The 24,336-nt window shown below is 46.5% G+C and overlaps 1 protein-coding gene across 1 annotated transcript in view; it reads right to left on the bottom strand.

Annotated features, from left to right (window-relative positions):
• The window catches only part of pygb (phosphorylase, glycogen; brain), a 124,724-nt gene that overhangs the window by 87,075 nt on the left and 13,313 nt on the right, over positions 1–24,336 (bottom strand). Inside the window, exons 5-6 of the mRNA XM_085977923.1 lie at positions 7,563–7,694; positions 6,180–6,291 (exon numbers count right to left, since the gene is read on the bottom strand). Coding sequence (XP_085834049.1) covers positions 6,180–6,291; positions 7,563–7,694 — 244 coding nt within the window. The remainder of the gene's footprint in view (positions 1–6,179; positions 6,292–7,562; positions 7,695–24,336) is intronic.

The following is a 24,336-nucleotide window of genomic DNA, read 5'->3' as shown; positions in this document are numbered from 1 at the left end:
CAGAGAGTGGTGAACCTGTGGAATTCTCTGCCACAGAGGGCAGTGGAGGCCAGTTCATTAAATATATTCAAGAAAGAGTTGGATATATTTCTTAAGGCTAAAGGGATCAAGGGATATGGGGAGAAGGCAGGGACAGGGTACTGAATTTGGATGATCAGCCATGATCTCATTGAATGGCGGAGCAGACTCGAGGGGCCGAATGGCCTACTCCTGCTCCTATCTTCTATGTTTCTATGGTCAGGGACAGTGGGGTGTGACTGCGACTCAGGCAGGTAAGGGGATCCCAGGTGCAGTGCTGGAGGAGCCTCAACCTTTGCCCTTGTCCAACAGGTACGACGTTCTTGCTGCCTGTTTGGATGAGAGCAGAGTCTGCAGGGTGGATGAGCAAACTGACCACAGCACTGTGATACAGGAGGCTATTCAAGTGGGGGGGGGGGGGTGAAAAGGAATGCTGTAGTGGTAGGGGACAGTATAGTCAGGGGTATAGATACTATTCTCTGCAGCCACGACCGTAAGTTCCGAAGGCTGTGTTGCCTGCCCAGTGCCAGGGTTAAAGACATCTCCTCATGGCCGGAGAAGAATTTGGAGTGGAAGGGGGAGGATCCAGTTGTGTGGTCCACGTAGGAACCAATGACATAGGTAGAACTAGGAATGAGGTTCTGCTGAGGAAGTCTGAAGGGCTAGGGTCCAAATTAAAACGCAAAACCTCAATGGTAATAACCTCTGGACTGTTACCTGAGGCATGCGCAAATTGGCGTAGGGACAAGCAGATCAAAGAGTTAAATGCGTGGCTCAAAGAGTGGTGTGGGAGGGAGGGGTTTTAATTCATGGGGCACTGGCACCAGTACTGGGGAAAGAGGGAGCTGTTCCGTTGGGACAGGCTCCACTTAAACTGGGCTGGGACCAGTGTCCTGGTGAACCGAATAACTAGGGCAATAGACAGGGCTTTAAACTAATGAAGAGGGGGGTGGGAGGATTCAGGTGAGGGGAAATTTAGAAATCTAAGTGAGGAACTTAAAGTAGTTAAGATCAGTAGAGAAAAAGTAGTAGAGAAACCAATGGGACTGAAAGCTGACAAATCCCCTGGACCTGATGGCCTACATCCTAGGGTTCTAAAAGAGGTGGCTGCAGAGACAGTGGATACACTGGTTTTGATCCTGTAACATTCCCTAGATTCTAGAACTGTCCCAGCGGATTGGAAGGTAGCAAATGTAATCCCGCTATTCAAGAAAGGAGGGAGAGAGAAAACAGGGAACTATAGGCCAGTTAGCCTGACATCAGTCGTTGGGAAAATACTGGAATACATTATTAAGGAAGTGGTATCAGGGCACTTAGAAAATCATAACATGATTAGGCAGAGTCAACATTGTTTTATGAAAGGGAAATCGTGTTTGACAAACCTGTTCAGATGTTTTGAGGATGTAACTAGCAGGGTAGATGAAGGGGAACCAGTGGGCATAGTATATTTGGATTTCCAAAAGGCATTGGATAAGGTGCCACATTAAAGGCTGTTATGCAAGAGAAGGGCTCATGGGGGTTAGCATGGATTGTGGATTGGTTAACAGACAGAAAACAGAGAGTAGGAATAAACGGGTCATTTTCAGGTTGGCAGGCTGTAACTAGTGGGGTACCACAAGGATCAGTGCTTGGGCCTCAGCTATTCACAATCTATATTTATGAAGGGACCGAGTGCAATGTATCCAAATTTGATGACAATGCAAAACTAGGTGGGAAAGTAAGCTGTGAGGACACAAAGAGCCTGCAAAGGGATATTGACATGTTAAGTGAGCGGGCAATAAGGTGGCAGATGGAGGATAGTATGGGGAAATGTAAGGTTATTCAGAAAAACAGAATATTTTTTAAATGGTGAGAAACTATTAAATGTTGGTGTTCAAAAAGATTTAGGTGTCCTCGTGCAGGAAAAAGAGAGTTTGAGTACAGGAGTAAAGAAGTCTTACTCCAATTATATAGGGCCTTGGTGAGACCACACCTGGAGTACTGTGTACAATTTTGGTCTCCTTACCCAAGGAAAGTAATTTTGGTCTCCTTACCCAAGGAAAGTAATTTTGGTCTCCTTACCCACTTGCCATAGAGGGAGTGCAACGAAGGTTCATGAGATTGAGTCCTGGGATGGCGGGACTGTCGTATGAGAAGAGATTGAGTAAACTTGGCCTGTATTCTCTTGAATTCAGAAGAATGAGAGGGGATCTCATTGAAGCATACAAAATTATTACAGGGCTCGATAGGGTGGATGCTGGGAGAATGTTTCCCTTGGCTGGGGAGTCTAGAACCAGGGGCCACAGCCTCAGGACAAAAGGTAGGGCATTCAGGACTGAAATGAGAAGAAATTTCTTCACACAGAGGGTGGTGAATCTTTGGAATTCTCTGCCCCAGAGGGCTGTGAATGCTGAATCATTGAGTAAATTCAAGGCTGAGTTAGATAGATTTTTGCACACCAGGGGAATTAAGGGATCGGGCAGGAAAGTGGAGTTGATTTAGAAGTTCAGCCATGATCTTATTGACTGGCGGAGCAGGCTCGAGGGGCCGTATGGCCTACTCCTGTTCCTAATTCTCATGTTCTTAGCTGAATATCCCACCATAGATCTCCTTACTTTGTGCAAAATGTTCTTTTTGATTAAAAATTAAAAAGTGTAGGCCTTCAAAACTAGATCTGTTGACCAGCTCATGAACATTGCAAGGACTCCTGTTTGGAAACATAACTCCCAAACTACTAGGCTACCCAGTGATGCATTTAGACTAACACCACAGTCACCCAGATCTTCTCCTTATTGAATCACCATTTATAAAACTTGCTAACAAAATGGATTCTGACTCTGGGAAACGTTCCAGTTGAGTGTTGCAGTGACTCGTTTTGGCCTGCAGTTAAGAATTACAAACAACACACCAGTTTCGCTCCCAAGCACACAATGCCAGATTTTTTAAAAATGTACCCTTTCAGAATTCCATCTTCAATTTGACCAAATGCCAGGTAAACCATCCAGAACCAGACACACAGAAGAACAGAGCCTTGCTTTAAGTTGGCGAGTTGCAGCCAGAAAACAAATTAACAGAAAAAGGCAGCAAATGATTTGCTGTTACTCTCTCTCTGTACTAACTGGAGGCATTTGTACTTTTTAGAACTGGGCCAATTGCTATTCCACACAGCTCACATTCTTTTTCAGTGCTCTCCAATAATAGAAGTTTACCATTCGAACAAGGGAACGTCAATACTGGCATCTATAATTTATTACACTTCCACATGGGTTCTCAGGGGACGAAAAACAAATAAAGACACTTAATCAAGGCTGGCTGGACAAGGAATGGAGGCCTGACTGTTGCAATCAATTAGAGATTCAATTAACAAGAAAACAATCTTCCTTTCATTTAACTATATACAGCAAAAGTGTAGCCTGATACCAATAACAAAGAACCACTGCATTCTCCAGAAAACTTGCATTTATATAGCGCCTTTCACGACCACCAGACGTCTCAAAGCCCTTTACAGCCAATGAAGTACTTTTGGAGTTGTAATGTGGGAAACGTGGCAGCCAATTTGCGTACAGCAAGCTCCCACAAACAGCAATGTGAAAATGACCAGATAATCTGTTTTTGTTATGTTGGTTGAGGGAGAAATATTGGCCAGGACACCGGGGATAACTCCCCTACTCTTCTTCGAAATAGTGCCATGGGATCTTTTACGTCTCATCCGAAAAATGGCACCTCCGACAATGCAGCGCTCCCTCAGCACTGCACTGGAGTGTCAGCCTAGATTTATGTGGGACTTGAACCCACAACCTTCTGACTCGGAGGCGAGTGTGCTACCAACTGAGCCACAGCTGACACTAGTACAAAGGCTATATGTACTATGTCCTGGCCAATATTTATCCCTCAACCAACATCACTAAAATACAGATGATCTAGTCATTTATCCCGTTGTTGTTTGTGGGACTTTGCTGCGCATAAATTGGCTGCCAAATTTCCTAAATTACTACAGTGACTGTACTTCAAAAGTACTTCATTGACCATGAAGCACTTTGGGCCACCCCAAGATTGTGAAAGGCGCTATATAAATGAAAGTCTCTTTTTCTTTTATCTATTTACATAGAAGGATTCCATGTTGTAATTTCTATGTAAAGTAGAAAATGGAGGCTTTGAACGTTAACCTTTGTTTGCCACTATGACATTTTAGATTAGGAATTGCAAACCGAGTACCCTCCAATCGCTCAGCACATTTATCCAAAGACTAACTCAGCCACACAGACTGGGAGTGCCCCAGGTTTGATCCTTGGTCTGCATTGAGGTGTTCTATAAATGCAAATTGTTGTTGTCCCTCTCCTATTCACTATCTATATAGTACTCCTTGGTGATATCAACTGCAAGCTTGTGCTTGGCTTCTGGAAGTCTGTCCATGACACACAACACTACCTCTCAGCCAATACCAACTGACTCAAAAGGCTGTTCCTGTACTATCCGATTCACTATCTGAGATCAAGTGCTGGATCCATTCGAAACTTCCTACTGATCAAAACTGAAGCCACCCTTTTTGGTTTCTACCAAATGGTGTCCCTCTAGCACCTACGTCATCAACCTCCCTGGCTGCCTCACCAAGCTGAACCCAGTGGTGTTAAATCTCTTGTTTTCTGTTCAATTCTGAGCACAGGTTTAATTGGTCATGTTAAGACGGGCCTTCTTCCCTGTGGAACATTGACTGCTCAAGGCCCGACCTCGCCCCCGAGGATGCTGAAATCCTTCCACACGCCTTCATCACCTCAAGGATCAACTGCACCAACAATTTCCTCACTGGCTCCCGTCTCCACACAAAGTTTCCCCACACCCAGTCCTCACCAAATTCCACTGTGCCTCAACAAATAAAAAAGAGCACACTCAACTTTTAAATCGTCCCACTCTACATAGAAAGGCAGACTTGCATTTATGTAGCGTCTTTCACTACCTCAGGATGTCCCAAAGCACTTCACAGCCAATGAAGTACTTTTGAAATGTACTCATCATTGCTATAATGTAGGAAATGCAGCAGCCAATTGCACACGACAAGGTCCAACAAACAGCGATGTGATAATGACCAGATAATCGTTTTTTTTTTTTATAAAGTGATGTTGGTTGAGGGATAAATCTTGACCAGGACACTGGGGAGAACTCCCCTGCTGTTCTTCGAAATAGTGGCATGGGATCTTTTACGTCCACCTGAGAGGGCAGACGGAGCCTCGGTTTACCATCTCATCTGAAAGATGGCACGCCCAACAGTGCAGCACTCCCTCAGGTCTGCACTGGAGTGTCAGCCTAGATTTTGTGTTCAAGTCTCTGGAATGAGACTTGAACCTACAGCCTTTTAACTCAGGGGCAAGAGTGCTACCAACTGAGCCACAGCAATCTTCTCCAAGCAGTGCCCTTTATTCCTCACTGCATCTGCTCCATCATCAGGGCCTGACTTTTCAGCCATTACAAGCCATCCCTCTGGAACATTTATTCTCATTACCTTTCTCCCTCCCCTTCAACCTCATCTCCAACACTTTGATCTCTCCTCCCAAATCTCCACTTCCTGCTCACGGTCTGGTCTGCTCTCCTTAGAGACATAAGAACATAAGAAATAGGAGCTGGAGTAGGTCATTTGGCCCCTCGAGCCTGCTCCGCCATTCAATAAAATCATGGCTGATCTGATCTTGGCCTCAACTCCACTTCCATGCCCGCTCTCCATAACCCTCGACTCCCTTACCGTTCAAAAATCTGTCTATCTCCACCTTAAATATATTCAATGACCCAGTTTCCACAGCTCCCCGGGGTAGAGAATTCCAAAGATTCACGACCCTCAGAAGAAATTCCTCCTCATCTCCGTTTTAAATGGGCGACCCCTTATTCTGAAACTATGTCCCCTAATTCTAGATTCCCCCACGAGGGGAAACATCCTCTCTGCATCTACCCTGTCAAGCCCCTTCAGAATCTTATATGTTTCAATGAGATCCCTTCTTCTAAACTCCAATGAGTATAGGCCCAACCTTCTCAAACTTTCTTCATGAGACATTCTTTCACACGAGAACTACTAAATAAATGATGACATCAGCAGGCCATTCACTGTAGAGTACATACAATAGTTATGTAATAGGCTTATATCGATACCACAGACCAGATTTTCACAACTACAGAGGAGTTTCCGAACAACTTACAGTCTTTCAGGTTGAAGTCGTTGGGAGCCTTGGCAGACCACAGCCTCATGGTGTTGACAGTGTTGTTCTTGAATCCTGGCACTGGAGTGTCGTAGGGCATGGCAAGGACAACCTGTTTTCATGAACACAAGGTTGTTACTTGGCACATCGGACTCATCGCCAGCAGCAAAGATGTGATACTTTCCATCACCAATGTTTTACGGTAATACTACACCTTGTTGCAATGAAGATCTTTTTTCGACTAGTGCGGGCTGTTATAAAGTGACTTTCCTGAGGAACATAGCAGCAGGAGTAGATCATTCAGCCCCTCGAGCCTGCTCTGCCATTCAATTAGATCATGGCTGATCTGCATCTTAACTCCACATACCCGCCTTTGCTCCATATCTCTTCATGCCCATATCGAACAAAAATCTCAGTCCTGAAAGCTCCAATTAAGTCCCAGCATTCACAGCCTTTTGGGGGAAAGAATGGCAGATTTCCACTACATTGTGTGAAAAACTGTGTCCTGATTACACTCCTGAACGGCCTGGCTCTAATTTTATTATATTCCCTCGTTCTTGATTCACCCACCAGAGGAAATAGTTCCTCTGTATCTACCCCATCAAATCCTTTTATCATTTTAAAAACCTCGACCAGATCACTCCTCAATCTTCTAACCTCAAGGGAATACAAGCCATATTCTGCAACCTGTCCTTGCAATTTAACCCTCTAAGCCTCATAATTCTGGTGAACCTGCAATGTACCCCCTCCAAAGCCAATATATCTTTCCCGAGGTGCGGTGCCCAGAACTGAACGCAGTGCTCCAGGTGGGGTCTGACCAAGGCTCTATATAATTGTAGCATGACTTCCTCCCCTTTCTATTGCTGCTCCCTTTAGATAAAGGCCAACATTCTGTTTTGTACCTGTCTGTTAGGAAGTGGCCTATGGTGCAACATTGTTTCTTTTCTAAAAATGTAATTCTTATGTAACCACATCTTTTCCTTCCACCACGATCAGTTAAAGAAAAAAAATCTCTTCCTCTTCAGATTTCCAAGGCTTATGGACATTTGTAAGGTATGGACATCCTTGATACATTTCAGCAGACTGGCTGAGAGTACACAGACTACTTTCAAAGAGCCGGCACAGATACGATGGGCCGAATGGTCTTTTTCTGTGCTGTGTGATTCTATGAATAGTTTTCCCAGTCACTTCTTCACACAAAGGGTGGTGGAAATCGGAAACTTTCTCCCCAAAATGCTGTGAAGGCTTGAGGGTCTGAAAAGGCCGATCCCTGTTCCTCTGACAGAAGACTCCTAGGCCGGCAGTGCCAGCTGCTTTGTTGGTTCGACAGAAATCTGCAGCTCCCTCACTGGTCCTACATATTGCAGGTTAAGCGGTACATACCTGAGTATCGACCCATCTGACACCATCCGCAGTATGCTCCACGCGCCCATAGAAGTGAACAGGGAGCATGTATTCTGGCCGTGCCTTTTCCCAAGGGTTACCATAGCGCAGCCAATCATCGGCTTCTTCTATCTGCAAACGAACAAACAAACAAACGGAGCGTAAAGGCTATAATTTATAATTTCCTGCTGATTTTTATTTTTATAAAAAGGACTATAGTTTTTTGTTAGTTTATATTTTTGTATACATTTTTTTTTTTTTTTTTTTTAAACAGGGCAACTGATTATCTTTGTGACAAAACTGAGGCAAGGGTACAAACAAATGAGAGCAGGTTCATTTACGACATGAACTGGGGAGAATTACATACCTGTTATGTTCCTGATAAATTATTCTACATTTTAGGCCTCACCTGCCACATATTGGGGACAGGAGGGAGACAATCTACTCTCAAGTGCTTGTAAATCTGCTGTGCAATTGGCTGCTTTGCGCCTCAGCCGTCACGCAGTGGTAGCACTCTCTCGCCGGAGTCAGAAGGTTGTGGGTTCAAGTCCCACTCCAGAGACTTGAGCGGTGTCCTGGCTAATATTTATTCCTCAACCAACATCACAGGTCATTATCACATTGCTGTTGGTGGGACCTTGCTGTGTGCAAACTGGCTGCTGCATTTGCTACATTACAACAGTGACTACAATTCAAAAATACTTCATTGGCTGTAAAGTGCTTCGGGACGTCCGGAGGTCACGAATGGCACTGTGGAAATGCACGTTCCTTTTCCCCCCCCCTCTTTCTAGGAGTGCAAGAGCAGCCATGAGTGACTTTTTTCTCCTTCTGTATGGGGAACCTTAATGTCTTCTGAGAACCATGGGCGAGATGGGAAATCGTGAAGGCGGGGGGGGGGGTGGTGGAGAATGGCAAGTCTGACCTCTTGTTTACCACTCTTCACACACAGATTTGTGAGGCTGTGGAAATCACTTCCAGGGTTACTGGTTGAGGTAGTAACTAGCTCAACATTCAAAATTAGATTGGATAAGTTGATGAAGGAAAAGGGGTTGAAGGGATATGGGAACAGGGTGGGTCAATGTGATTAGAACTAGTTGCTCACATGGCGGGTAAACATCGACACGGGACTGCTTTTGTGTTGTAACTTCTACTTCTTCCTATTTACTTAATGACTCAGCAAGTTGACATTCTAACGTGCTCCATTTCCTTTCTGTTCATCACTTTGCACCGTATTGGAGCTGGACTTGGTGGAAGAGAAACATAGGTATAGATGGGACAGTCAAACCAAACCACTCTGGCACACTCTTCGTAATATTGGAAAAAGCCCAGAAACAGCTCGCCTGCCAGCCTTTTGAATTGACAAATGGTCTGACACATCAAGGATTGAAGGAAGGGAAGACACATGTTGAATTGCGGTCACATTCTTTGTCTTTTCTGTTCAATTCTTCCATCACCGATTGGAAAGAGGGTAACAATTTGAGAATACAATGTGTACTTTATACCTCCCAATGCTGGGTTGCAATAAGGGACCAGTTACTAAAAATGCAGAGAGTATACGGTTAGCTTTGGGCAGTGTTGTCCAATACACTAGCCACTAACCACATGTGGCTAATTGAATGTCTGATTAGTAAATAAAAAATGAGCAAAAGACTGTCATTGGTCACGTGATCTCAATACTCATCTTCCCATGCCATAGGCATGTGAACTTTAACCTTTTTGTGGGTTTGTTGATAAAATGGTTGGATGAAAAGCAGAGTGTGCAAGTGTTTTATGATCGTTGTGACTGCTTTACTTCCTGGGTTACACAAGTGACGTACATTTACCCGTATTGTGTGAGTGCGTGCAAGGCCTTTCCTACTAAAACTAGGGCATGTGGCTAAAAGGGTGTTGCCATAGCCACACCTGTGGCTGGTCAGCGATTTATACTGGGCAACACTGGCTTAGGGTGTCACAGTGCCACTGCAGTTGATGGACCAGTACACAGAGTGAAGGGGGGCAGCTTTAATTCCCAACTCAGCAGAGTTCCTGATCTCAGGCACGCTGTGCGGGGAGGCAACGGGTGAAGGTGAAGCAAAACAAATCTGGAAGCAGAGTCAGTTTAACCAAAGTGGTGTGGGCTGTGGTCTTCGAGCAGGCTGCTCACCATGTCACCCCCCTCTCCTCTCCAGCAGAGAGATGGGCCGCCCCCTTACAACCCACCGGACCTGCTGAATCAGCACCAAACAATGTGCTCCCTGCAGAGATCCTCATGGGTCAGCGGATCCCTTGGACAAGGCACTTCCCAGCCTACTGGAATTCCAATCACTATGGCGACTGCAGCAGCAAGGACAAGCGGAAAGACCGTGAAAGGAAGAACTCCCAAATAGGCTTGCCAACCCGTCTCCAGGAATTAAAGATCACTCTCCTGGACACGGCTGCGAGCAACCCGGGAGAACAATCATAGGGGGCATTAGAAAAATTGTGTTTTTTGCATTTTCTTTGAGCATTTTCATTTATTAGTTATAAAAATATTGGAAGCTGGGTGGGGGGGGGGGGGGTGGCAGGATGTCATGTAATAACAAACATTAGAAATGAGCACTGTTTAAGAATAAGTCAAACCAGAGGTGGCAACCCTATTCCCAAACAAAAATCAATTATTACTAAAGGTGCAACCAAGTAGGAAGAGTTGGGGATGAGAGAGAAACACGTCGGGGGAAATTTCAGGGGGAAGATAATCCATATTAAAAGAATCTGGGGGAGGGGTGGAAGTGAAAAAAACACAAGGCTAAGGTAACACATATCTGTTACAACTGAAAGAGGAAGTGTGGCAACAACACCAGCAGAAAGTAACCTTTGCCTCAACCCAAAGGAGCAACTGCAGATTAAGCTGATGTCTATTTGAAACAATTGGAGGGACTTCGTTGCTCAACAGTAATCCAGGTAGAAATGTGTATTTAATTGTGTAATCAGGTGCTTTACTATGTCACTCACCCAAAGCAAGTTTGAAACATTTGGCTAAGGGAGAGGATAGTGTCTGGGATGGGAGGAGGGGCAGGGGGAGGAGGTTTGGTGTCTCAGGTAAACCCATCGACTTCAGTTTAACGCTCTTGTGTTCCAGGACTGCATGACTGTGCTGGTTTTAAACAACAACAGGCGATCAGCAGAGGAGGGACTTCCTGCAGCTCACCTCGTTACATCAAGTGAGTTAAACCCATTCCAATCTGCTCTAAAAACAAATAGTACAGAAGGAAGAACCATTTAACTGCAGGTGTGCCACAGCACTGTGCGAACTGGTCGCCGTCACTCTCGCAGACTACCTTGCATTCGATTTCAGGACAGACTGAGATTAGACCCCGTCCATCTTTCAACGAATTAAACAAATAGTCCCTTCCCACAGTACAAACAAACAGCAAATTTCAACTGAAGCAAACACTCCCCACATTAATGACAAAAGTAAACTTAAATAAGTAACCTTTGGGTCACTTCTAGTGCCGCCAAACATAAACAAGACCAGACAGACCAGACAGACAATTCTACTTGAATTTTCACTTTAAGATGCTCCTTAAAACCTACCAGAATTTAATGTGACAGAGACCAGTTTATACCCCTAAAGGGTAAGAGCCAAAAAACACAGCCATGGACGACTAAAGAGGTAAAGGACAACATAGAACTAAAAGAAAATGCATACAAAAAATGAAAAAAAACTAACAGTTCCCGGCAACTGGGAGCGATACAAAGAACAAAAGGTGATAAAACAGATAGTAAGAGCTACAAAAAGGAGTATGAAAAGAAACTTGCAAGGGATATTAAAATCAACACCATTTTTTTTTAACAATTATATTAGGAAAAAGAAGGTGGCCAGGAGCAATGTGGGCCCCATGAAAACTGAGAACAATGATATGGTAAATGAAAATAAGGAAATGTTGAATAATTACTTTGCGTCAGTATTTACAGTAGAGGAAGAGGATAGCATGCCGAACATCCCAAGGAAACGAATGTTGAATCAGGGATGGAGACACACCAAAATTAAGTAAAATAACAGTAATGAAGAAAATAATGGCACTAAAGAGTGACAGATCCCGAGGACCAGATGGTTTCCATCCCAGGGTTTTAAAGGAAGTAGGCAAGAACATTACAGATGACCTAACTATAATCTTCCATAGATCTCTCGATTCAGGAACCGTTCCTTTAGATTGGAAAATTGAGCCCGTCTCTCTGCTATTCAAGAAAGGTGAGAGGGAAACCAGGGAATTATAGACCAATTAGCCTAACATCTATTGTCAGGAAATTACTACAGCCTATAATTAAGGATAGGGTAACTGAACACCTTGAAAATTTTCAGCTGATCAGAGAGAGCCAGCATGGATTTGTAAAGGTAGGTCATGCCTGACGAACCGAATTGAATTTTTTGAAGAGGCGACTAAAGTAGCGGACACAGAAATATCTATGGATGTTATTTATATGGACTTCCAGAAAGCATTTGATAAAGTCCCTCATAAGAGACTGTTAACTAAAGTTGAAGCCCATGGAATTGAAGGCAAATTATTGACCTGATTAGGAAATTGGCTGAGCGGCAGGAGACAGGCAGTAGGGATAATGGGCAGGTACTCTAATTGGCAGGATGTGACTCGTGGTGTCCTGCAGGGATCTGAGTTGGGGCCTCAACTATTCACCCTTTTATTAATGACTTAGATGATATATCTATTCTTAGATATAGAAAGCCACATATCCAAGTTTGATGATGACACAAAGATAGGCAGCATTTTAAGCAGTGTAGATGGAAATATAAAATTACCAAAAGATTAATAGATTATGCAAATGGGCAACACTGTGACAAATGGATTTCAATGTAGGTAAATGTGAGGTCATCCATTTTCGACCTAAAAAGGATAGAACAGAGTACTTTCTAATGGTGAAAAGCTAGAAACAGTGGAGGTTCAAAGAGTCTTGGGGGGGGTTCAGGTACATAGAGCATTAAAATGTAATGGACAGGTACAGAAAATAATCAAAAAGGCTAATGGAATGCTGGCCTTTATATCTGGAGGACTAGAATACAAGGGGGTAGAAGTTATGCTGCAGCTATACAAAGCCCTGGTTAAACCACACCTGGAGCATTGTGAGCAGTCCTGGGCACCACACCTTAGGAAGGATATATTGGCCTTCGAGGGAGTGCAGCGTAGGTTTACCAGAATGATACCTGAACTCCAAGGGTTAAATTACGAGGAGAGATTACACAAACTAGGGTTGTATTTCCTGGAATTTAGAAGGTTAAGGGATGATTTGATTGAAGTTTTAAAGATTTTAAAGGGGAACTGATAAGATAGAGAGAGAGAAACTATTTCCATTGGTTGGGGATTCTAGGACTAGGGGGCATAGTCTGAAAATTAGAGCCAGACCTTTCAGGAGTGAAATTAGGAAACACTTCTACACACAAAGGGCGGTAGAAGTTTGGAACTCTCTTCCACAAACGGTAATTGATGCTAGATCAATTGTGAATTTTAAATCGGAGATTGATAGATTTTTGTTAACCAAAGGTATTAAGGGATATGGGCCAAAGGTGGGTATATGGAGTTAGGTCACAGATCAGCCATGATCTCATTGAATGGCGGAACAGGCTCAAGGGGCTAAATGGCCTACTCCTGTTCCCTATGTTCCTCTCTGACCAAGCTTTTGGTCAGCTCTCCTAATGTCTAGTTCTTTGGATTGGTGTCAATTTTTGTCTGATTTACACTCCTGTGAAGCGCCTTGGGACGTTTTACTACATTAAAGGCACTATATAAATGCAAGCTGTTGTTGCTAAACACATTGTCAAAATGCCTCACACAATGAATTACTTGCAGGATGTAGTGATTTGCCATGCAAGGAAATGAGAACTATGCATGACTACGGTCAGAGCATGTGGAGTCTGGGGACAAGTCGTAGAATGGGTAGCAAGCTAGCTACAAAACAGAAAGAGAGAGTAGAGGTTAAAGGTAGTTTAACTCAGACTGGCGGAAGGTGGAAAGTGGTGTTCCACATGGATTGGTGCTGGGACCACTACTGTTCATCATTTACATAAAACGATTTGGACTCAGGAATCGGAAGTACGATTTCAAAATTTGCGGCTGACACCAAATTTTTTGGGCGGGGCGGTGTAGTTAATACTGTGAAAGACTGCAAAAAAAAATACAAGGCGGCATTAATAAAGTTGCAGAATGGGCGTGTAAATGGCAAATTAATTTCAATATATACAAGTGTGAAGTGGTGCATTTTAGTACGAGGAATAAAGAGGCCATGTACTCTTTGCTATGTGAGCAAATTGGCTGCTGCGTTTCCCACATTATAATAGTAACTACACTTCAAAAGTGGTGGGATGTAAAGCGCTTAGAGACATCCTGAGGTTGTGAAAGTTGTTATATAAAGGCAAGTCTTTTTTTTCTTTACACTAGATGAATGGGGGGGGGGGGGAAATTAAAAGTGCAAATTCCTCTCAACTGGCATAATTTCCAAGCTCTTTTAAACAAATACTGAAGCAAACAATGCTTTGTAAAACAAGCAACCAGAATCTCCTGATGGTTAAGTGGGTTGTAAGCACCAATGATTTTATAAAAGTGGATAAACATTTGAAGCAGAGGAAGAGAAGCAGCTATGGGGAGAGACAGTGTCATAAGAACATAAGAAATAGGAGCAGGAGTAGGCCAATCGGCCCCTCGAGCCTGCTCCGCCATTCAATAAGATCATGGCTGATCTGATCCTAACCGCCAATCCACTATCACAGAACCATCTCCTGAACCTAACAGAATTAGACACACGAAATAGGAGCAGGATCAGGCTACACGGCCCCTGGGCCCGCTCCGTTACCCACAGGGCCATGACCGATCCGAACCTAGACTCATGTCCAAATTCCTGCCCGCTCCCCGTAACCTTTAATTCCCTTTACTTCTAGGAAACTGTCTATTTCTGTTTTAAATTTATGTAATGATGTAGCTTCTACAGCTTTTTGGGGCAGCATATTCCATGGACCTACCACCCTCTGAGTGAAGTAGTTCCTCCTCATCTCAGTTTTGAAAGAGCAGCCCCTTATTCTAAGACTATGCCCCCTACTTCTAGTTTCACCCATCATCGGGAACATCTTCCCCGCATCCACCCGATCCAACCCCTTCACAATCTTATATGTTTCAATAAGATCGCCTCTCATTCTTCTGAACTCCAATGAGTAGAGTCCCAATCTACTCAACCTCTCCTCATATGTCCATCCCCTCATCCCCGGGATTAACCGAGTGAACCTTCTTTGTACTGACTCAGTGTCGGTGAGATTGCTGGCTCAAACACAATGCCCCAGATGGCCTCTTTCTGTGCTACAAACCTCTGTCGTTCCATAAACGTTGCTGACCCACACAGAAGGTCTCAGATTCAATCCCCATGTTAGCTGGTCTCGGCTGGAGTGGCAGTAGAGCAGCTGCGAGCGTTCTCCTTAAGTGCAGAGAAGGTGCTCCGAGGAGAACAAGGGGTGATTCAACAGAGGTGTTCAAAATCATGAATGGTTTTATTTTGATAAGAGTAAATAAGGAGAAACTGTTTCCACTGGCAGGAGGGTCGATAACTAGAGGACACAGATTTAAGATAATTGGGAAAAGAACCACAGGGAAGATGAGTTTTTTTTTTAAACGCAGCAAATTGTTATGATCTGGAATGCACTGCCTGAAAGGGGACTAATTGGATAACTCTTTCAAAGAGCCAGAACAGGCACAATGGGCCGATTGGCCTCCTTCTCTTCTGTGTTCTATGATTAGCCTCAGAGTCCCTGGCGAGAGAGAGGACCATCGGTGAGGATTCCCATTTCTGAACACCATGCAGCAACCTTTGCTGTAAACAGTCATGTGTGGGTGCCAGATGAGGACAAGGTCAGTCTCAACTGCGATGTCCCTGCAGTCAAGTAGTTTGCCAACATTTGTTGTCAAAACTCTCAATTAAGTAACACGCAGCTTAATGAGGCAGAATAAGGAGAGCTGTGCTCCAGCAAGGAGTCCACACTCGATAGGAGGGAAGGAGAAAGGAAAGAGTATATTGTGGCTGAGACCACATAGGGACAATAACACAATTCACAACGTACAGCCAATGTGGTTATATGTACCTAAACACAATTCACTATGTATAGCCAATATTGTTATATGTACGTACTGGGTTGGGTTATTGGGGCAGGGTCCCTTTAAGAGCGTCGGTAGCGTGATGACGTCATGCGTCGGTAGCATGATGACGTCATAGCCCTGCAACGAGGCCGAGACCTCAGTCCTCATGGAGAGTGAATAAAGTAACATGCGTTTGGCCTTTGCTGCAACAAAAGTCTCAGAGCCTGTTGTTTTCTAGCGACTCCAACATTGGTGACCCCGCTGCTCTTTTGGACGATTCCAAAGACCGCATCCGAAATCGCGACGAACGCCGTTTCCATCAAACTCCCCGAGTTTTGGGAACAACAGGCTGCTGCTTGGTTCGCCCAGGCCGAGGCTCAATTTGCACTCCGAAACATCACCGCGGACGACACGAGGTACTACTACGTCGTCTCTGCGCTCGGCAGCTCCACCGCGGCCAGAGTCGTGAGCCTACTCGAGAACCCCCCGGAGCTCAACAAATTTGAAACGCTGAAAACGCACCTCTTAGCAACTTTTCGACTCACCGAAGCCGAGCACGCACGCCGGCTTCTCTCTCTACCCGGGCTTGGCGACTCCAAGCCCTCGGAGCTGATGGGCCACACGCTGGCCCTCCTGGGCACACACAGGCCGTGCTTCCTCTTCAAGGAACTGTTCCTTCAACAGCTGCCAGGTCAGGTATGGTCGGCTTTAGCCAACTCTTCCAGTACCGATTTCCGCGACCTGGCCAAGGAGGCCGACAAATTTTTCTCCGCCGGGCAACAGTACTGCGTGGCCACGCGGAGCCCTGCCCCCACCGATACAGCCCAACGGCTGCAGCCCCCAAGCCTCTGCTTCTACCACGCGCAGTTCGGCCAAAAAGCCAGGAAGTGCCGGCTCCCGTGCAGTTTTCCCACGTCGAAACAAACGACCACTCGTCAGCTGCTATGGCTGTTGGCCGTTCAGCCAGTTTGTTATTTATTACGGACACCGACTCCGGACGTCGTTTTCTTTGCGACACGGGTGCCCAGGTGAGCGTCCTGCCCGCGTCAAACATAGACATTCAAGGGGGGGAACCACGGCCCTGTCCTCAAAGCCGCCAACGGCAGTTCCATCCGCACCTTTGGGAAACGGAACGTGGCGCTTTGTTTTGGCGGGCAGCGGTTCGCCTGGGACTGTGTCACGGCAAAAGTGTCCACCCCCCTTCTCAGCGCTGACTTCCTCTGCGCCAATGGCCTTTTGGTGGACGTCAAGAACCGACATCTCATCAATGCTGAGACTTTCAGCTTGCTCCCGTGTTCCCTCAGCGGGTCCAGCACGACGAAGTTGTCCAGCGCACTCTCGGCCTCCGACGAGTTTTCCCGCCTCCTCGCCGAGTTCCCGTACCTCACGAAGCCCACGTTCTCGTCCGCCGCCACCAAACACGGGGTAGAACACCACATCTCTACCACCGGTCTGCCTGTCTACGCCCACGCGCAGCGCCTCGACCCGGGGAAACTCGCCATCGCTAAAGCCGAGTTCGACACCATGGAGCGCCTCGGCATCATCCGCCGGTCGAACAGTCCGTGGGCCTCGCCCCTCCACATCGCTCCGAAACCAGGCGGCGTGTGGCGCCCGTGCGGCGATTACCGGCGCCTCAATGACCCCCGACTGCTACCCGATTCCACACACCCAGGACTTTTCCGCCCGCCTGGCCGGGAAAGTGGTATTCTCGAAAGTGGACCTCGTCCGGGGTTACCACCAGGTCCCTGTCCGGCTGCAGGACGTCCCGAAAACCGCGGTGTTCGGGCTGTTCGAATTCCTCCGCATGCCATTCGGCCTCAAAAACGCGGCACAGGCTTTTCAACGCCTAATGGACACCGTGTTACGGGACCTGACATTCCTGTTCGTATACCTGGACGACATCCTCATCGCCAGCGCCTCCAGGACAGAGCATGTGTCGCACCTTTGGACTCTCTTCCAACGCCTCAGCCAGCATGGCCTAATCGTCAACCCGGCCAAGTGCCAGTTCGGGCTGTCCTCGATCGACTTTCTCGGGCACCGCATCATGAAGGACGGGGCGATGCCACTGCCATTGAAAGTGGAGGCCGTGATGGACTTCCCGCGACCCCTCACCGTGAAGGCCCTGCAGGAGTTTTTGGGCATGGTGAACTTTTACCATCGTTTTGTCCCCCGAGCAGCCCAGCTTATGCGGCCCCTTTACGAGGCCCTCAAAGGCAAGCCCGACAAACTCGCCGTCGAGTGGTCCGAGGAGATGGCCAATTCTTTCACGGACATGAAAAGGGCCCTGGCTAACGCGACCATGCTGGCGCATCCGTTACCTGATGCGCCGATCGCTCTCACCACCGACGTCGGACTATGCGGTCGGCGCCGTCCACGAACAGTGGGTCAACGGCACCTGGCAGCCGCTCGCCTTCTTCAGCCTCGGGTTGAGACTCCACCGCACCACAGCATACCACCCTCAGGCTAACGGACTGTACAAACGGTTTCATCGCTCCATGAAGGCCGCGCTCCGGGCCAGCCTCCGGGACGACAGTTGGATCGACAGACTCCCGTGGGTCATGCTGGGACTCAGGACCGCCCCCAAGAAGGACCTCCAGCCCTCATCCGCCGAGCTCGTCTACGGACAGCCGCTGCGCGTTCCCAGGGATTTCGTCCCCAACGCAACGGAACCTTGGTCCGCAGCCCGTCAGCAGTCCGACCTTCTGGACAACGCCAAGGTTTTCGCGCCGGTGCCCACGTCGCAGCACGGCCTCCCGCAGTCCCACGTTCCGCTCGACCTTCGTGCGGCGGAGTACGTTTTCGTCCACCACGACGCCCACCGGGGACCTTTTCAGCCACCCTACGATGGACCATTCCACGTCCTGGAAACCGGGGACAAGACCTTCGTAATGGATGTCGGCGGTAAGCCGGACTGCATTTCCGTGGACCGTCTTAAGCCGGCCCACCTGGATCTGGACCGACCCGTTGAGTTGGCACAGCCCCCGAGGCGGGGCCGACCTCCAGTTTCTGCACCCTCAGTCCACCACCGAGCGCCCGAGGTCCCTCCGACGAACCCCCCCGGTCCCCGCCCCAGAATTGAGGAGCCGTTCCGACCGTGTGATCCGGCCCCCCCAACAACTGACATTGCCAGTGCTAGTGAATTCTGGGGGGACATGTGTGGCGCAGACCACGTCATAGCCCTGCAACGAGGCTGAGACCCTCAGTCCTCATGGAGAGTGAATAAAGTAACACGCGTTTTGCCTTTGCTGCAACAAAAGTCTGAGAGCCTGTTGTTTTCTAGCAACTCCAACAATATAATATATTATATATATATGACTGTCAGTGGTAGCAACAAAGCATTTATTGTACACAAAATTCTGATTGTAGGCAACTTGAATAGCCATTATCCTTTTTTTGCTAATGGTCTGTCTATGATAATTGGAGTGTATATTTACTTTCAGACTCTTGAAAGGAGTAACAAGTTCAGGGGAAGAGAAACTTTGAATAAAGCAGAGTTTTGAAACAGCCTTTAGTGTTAATAACACTGACGCACGTGTACTTTAACACTGCGTCAGCCTTGGCTCAGTTGGTAGCACACTCGCCTCTGGGTTAGAAGGTCGAGGGTTCAAGCCCCACTCCAGAGACACAAGTACATAATCCAGGCTGACACTCCAGTGCAGGACTGAAGGAGTGCCTCCCCTCTGAGGTAGATGTAAAAGATCCCATGGCATTATTTTGAAGAATAGGGGAGTTCTCCCAAGTTTCCTGGGCAACAATCCCTCAATCAATATTAAACAGTGCAATTGGTCATTTATCTCATTGCTGTTTGTGGGACTGTGTGAAGCACTTCTGAGGTGTAGTCATGACCTCCACAGTTAATGGAGCAGAACTCCAGATTATTTATTCATTACTCCCCCCATCACCCCATCTCAATCACATAGTTGACAAGCAGATGGAACAGGACTACATTTTGACCATAGCTTGTAGGCTCTGCCGGCTTCTCTTCAGAGGTTCCAAGAGCCCCTTTGCTCCAGAGACTGCCTGAAATTGTCAGGTCATTTTATAGTGGCGTGCTATCCTCATCTGATTCGACATTTGTTGATAAATTCATCAGCTGAGTGTTAATCCACTGATACTCTTAGATGAGAGGCTGAGGGCTCATCCATACAAGGGTTTACCATGCTAGGAGAGGACTTGAAGTACAAGTTTGTGACTAGTGTACTGTATAAGCAACTAGCTGGGGGTGCCCGGCGGTGCCGAGGCTTTTTTGAGGGCATGTTGTTGTTGTCAGGCACTAACACAATACAAAAACACACTCAGAACCAAGAAAGAGCAGTATATTAAGAATACACTCATCTCCATTGAGGAATCCATTGATTCCAATTGTTTCTGGGACAACTGGAATACATTACTCAAAAAACAACACGACGAATTGGCCATTCAAAACGGAGACACATGGGAAAACCATTTTGAAAAATTATACCAGAAAAACACACTAAGCCCAGAGCAATACCAAATATGCGAAAAACTGGCAAAGCTAGAATTTGCCATAAAAGATAACCAAAACCCGATAGACCCCATAATATCTGAAAAAGAGCTAATTGAAAAACTCAAAGACCTGCGACCAGGAAAAGCTTGCGGTGCAGACGGCATCCTAAGCGAGATGATTAAACACACGGACGATAAAATGAAATTGGCTATACTGAAACTCTTCAACTTGGTTCTGAGTGTCGGTTACTTCCCTGATATCTGGAACAAAGGACTCATAACGCCCATATACAAAAGTGGGGACAAAGTTGACCCAAATAACTATCGAGGCATCTGTGTAAACAGTAACCTGGGGAAGGTTTTCTGTAGTATCATAAACAAAAGACTTATAAACTTCCTTGAGGAGCACAATGTCTTGAGTAAAAGCCAAATTGGATTCCTGCCAAACTATAGAACATCAGATCATATCTTCACCCTACAGACCCTAATTGACAAACATGTTCATCAAAACAAAAGCAAAATTTTTGCCTGCTTTATAGATTTCCAGAAGGCTTTCGATTCCATCTGGCACGACGGTCTATTCTTGAAACTTATTGAGTGGTGTAGGGGGAAAAACATATGATGTAATTAAATCAATGTATACAAACAATAAATGTGCAGTTAAAATTGGAGACAAACAAACAAAATACTTCCCACAGGGGCGTGGTGTGACGCAGGGCTCGCCCGTCTCACCAACACTCTTTAATATTTACATAAATGAGTTGGCAAAACTACTTGAACAATCTACAGCACCCGGCCTCAACCTATATGAATCCAAGGTTAAATTCCTCCTCTATGCAGGATGACCTGGTTCTGCTGTCACCAACTAAGGAGGGTCTACAGCAGAACCTGGATCTGCTGGAGTCGTTCTGTCAGACCTGGGCCCTGACAATAAACCCCCAAAAAACCAAAGTCCTTGTGTTCCAGCAAAGATCCAGACATCAGGGACCCAGAATAAATTTCACACTAGGAACAACTAAAATCGAACAAACCACTAACTACACATACTTGGGCATAAAAATCAGCTCTACGGGAAATTTTCATCTGGCTGTGAATGAACTGAAAGAGAAAGCTAGAAGGGCTTTCTATGCCATTAAAAGATCAATCCAAATAGAAATCCCAATTAGCATTTGGCTCAAAATTTTTAAATCAGTAATTGAACCAATTGCACTCTTATGGCAGTGAGGTGTGGGGACCACTAACACAACAAGAATTTGCAAAATGGGACAAACACCCAATTGAGATCCTACATGCAGAATTCTGTAAAAGTATCCTCCGGACTCAAAGGAAAACCGTAAACAATGCATGCAGGGCAGAACTAGGCCAATATCCACTAATAATTACTATCCAAAAAAGAGCCACCAAATTTTGGAAACACCTAAAAATGAGCAACCCCCACTGCTATCATTACGAAGCCTTGAAATGCCAAGAGAGGACCATAAAGAAGAATACCCTCAGTCAACTAGTCCTGGGACTCAGTGAAGCAACCACCAACACTACTAACAATAACCAGCCCCAGGACAGTGACATCGTAGCACAGAGAATTCGACCCAACACAATTGTCACTAAGCAAAAGGAAAAATACCTGTCATATTGGGCAGAAACAACAAAAACCCAAAGCAAACTCAATTGCTACTTGGCCCTAAACAGACAATACAACATGGCTGAATACCTGACCATGGTAAAGGATAGCAAACTGAGAAAAACCTTGACAAGGTACAGGCTTAGTGAACATAGCCTGGCGATTGAAAAAGGCAGGCACAGACAGACCCGGCTGCCAAGAGAGGACAGGATATGCTCTCACTGCAGTCAGGGAGTGGTGGAGACAGAGATGCACTTCCTCACAGCTTGTGGAAAATATCAGGGCATCAGGGAGAATTTCTACCAAAAATTCTCACAAATATGCCCTGAATTCAGAAATTTGAATGACGACCAAAAACTCCCATACCTACTAGGGGAACAGAGAAACTGTGTAACCTTAGCGGCAAACTATGTTGCAGCTTGCCATAAACAGAGGGACAACCAGTAAACCTAAGAAAAGAGTATATACAAATTATACGAATGTATATTTATACACTCAGGGATATATCTGTTTATACACTGTATGAATAGATCTGCATTTATGTGTTCAACGATATATATGTTTTTCGATGCTTTGGCAACATAAGATGTACCTTATCATGCCAATAAAGCGATTTGAATTGAATTGAATTGAGAGAGAGATTGGGAGTGAGAGAGAGAGAGAGACTGGGAGTGTGAGAGAGTGTGAGGGAGAGAGACTGGGAGTGAGAGAGAGAGAGAGAGAGAGAGAGAGAGATTGGCAGTGTGAGAGACAGAGAGATTGGGAGGGCGAGAGAGAGAGATTGGGAGTGTGAAAGAGAGAGAGATTGGGAGTGAGAGAGACAGAGAGAGAGAGAGATTGGGAGTGAGAGAGATTGGGAGTGTGAGAGAGAGAGAGAGATTGGGAGTGTGAGAGAGAGAGAGAGAGATTGGGAGTGTGAGAGAGAGAGAGAGAGATTGGCAGTGTGAGAGACAGAGAGATTGGGAGGGCGAGAGAGAGAGATTGGGAGTGTGAAAGGGAGAGAGATTGGGAGTGAGAGAGACAGAGAGAGAGAGAGATTGGGAGTGTGAGAGAGATTGGAAGTGTGAGAGAGAGAGAGAGAGATTGGGAGTGTGAGAGAGAGAGAGAGAGAGAGATTGGGAGTGTGAGAGAGAGAGAGAGAGACTGGGAGTGTGAGAGAGAGAGAGAGAGACTGGGAGTGTGAGAGAGAGAGACTGGGAGTGTGAGAGAGAGAGACTGGGAGTGTGAGAGAGAGAGACTGGGAGTGTGAGAGAGAGAGACTGGGAGTGTGAGAGAGAGAGACTGGGAGTGTGAGAGAGAGAGACTGGGAGTGTGAGAGAGAGAGACTGGGAGTGTGAGAGAGAGAGACTGGGAGTGTGAGAGAGAGAGACTGGGAGTGTGAGAGAGAGAGACTGGGAGTGTGAGAGAGAGAGACTGGGAGTGTGAGAGAGAGAGACTGGGAGTGTGAGAGAGAGAGACTGGGAGTGTGAGAGAGAGAGACTGGGAGTGTGAGAGAGAGAGACTGGGAGTGTGAGAGAGAGAGACTGGGAGTGTGAGAGAGAGAGACTGGGAGTGTGAGAGAGAGAGACTGGGAGTGTGAGAGAGAGAGACTGGGAGTGAGAGAGAGAGAGACTGGGAGTGTGAGAGAGAGAGACTGGGAGTGTGAGAGAGAGAGACTGGAGTGTGAGAGAGAGAGACTGGGAGTGTGTGAGAGAGAGAGAGAGAGAGAGAGTGGGAGTGTGTGTGAGAGAGAGAGAGAGAGAGAGAGAGAGAGACTGGGAGCGTGAGAGAGAGAGAGAGAGTGGGAGTGTGTGTGAGAGAGAGAGAGAGAGAGTGTCTAGGAGCGTGAGAGAGAGACTGGGAGCGTGAGAGAGAGAGAGAGATTGGGAGTGTGAGAGAGAGAGATTGGGAGTGTGAGAGAGAGAGAGATTGGGAGTGTGAGAGAGAGAGATTGGGAGAGTGTGAGAGAGAGAGATTGGGAGTGTGAGAGAGGAGAGAGAGAGAGAGATTGGGAGTGTGAGAGAGAGAGAGAGATTGGGAGTGTGAGATTGGAGTGTGAGAGAGCGAGATTGGAGTGTGAGAGAGCGAGAGAGAGATTGGGGGTGTGAGAGAGAGAGAGAGATTGGGAGTGTGAGAGAGAGAGAGATTGGGAGTGTGAGAGAGAGAGGAGATTGGGAGTGAGAGAGAGAGAGAGAGATTGGGAGTGTGAGAGAGAGAGAGAGAGAGAGAGAGAGTGTTTGGGAGTGTGAGAGAGAGAGAGAGAGATTGGGAGTGTGAGAGAGAGGAGAGAGAGAGATTGGGAGTGTGAGAGAGAGAGAGAGAGAGAGAGAGAGAGAGAGAGAGAGAGATTGGGAGTGTGAGAGAGAGAGAGAGAGAGAGAGAGATTGGGAGTGTGTGAGAGAGAGAGAGAGAGAGTGGGAGTGTGTGAGAGAGAGAGAGAGAGAGAGAGAGAGAGAGAGAGAGATTGTGAGAGAGAGATTGGGAGTGTGAGAGAGACTGGGCCGCCGCGGCTGCTCACCTGATAGCTTTGGGTCGGGCTCTGGGGCGGGGCTGTTGACGCCGTGGGGAAGTTTTGTGCGCGGCAGCTCCCGGCACGGCCCGCAACTCAAGGCCCAGGCTT

This window comes from Somniosus microcephalus, chromosome 3, assembly GCF_052327205.1.
Source record: "Somniosus microcephalus isolate GS21.2 chromosome 3, FLI_Smic_1.0, whole genome shotgun sequence".
Taxonomy (NCBI): Eukaryota; Metazoa; Chordata; class Chondrichthyes; order Squaliformes; family Somniosidae; genus Somniosus; species Somniosus microcephalus.
The sequence above is the reverse complement of the archived record's forward strand: the minus strand, read 5'-3'. Positions and strand labels throughout refer to the sequence as shown.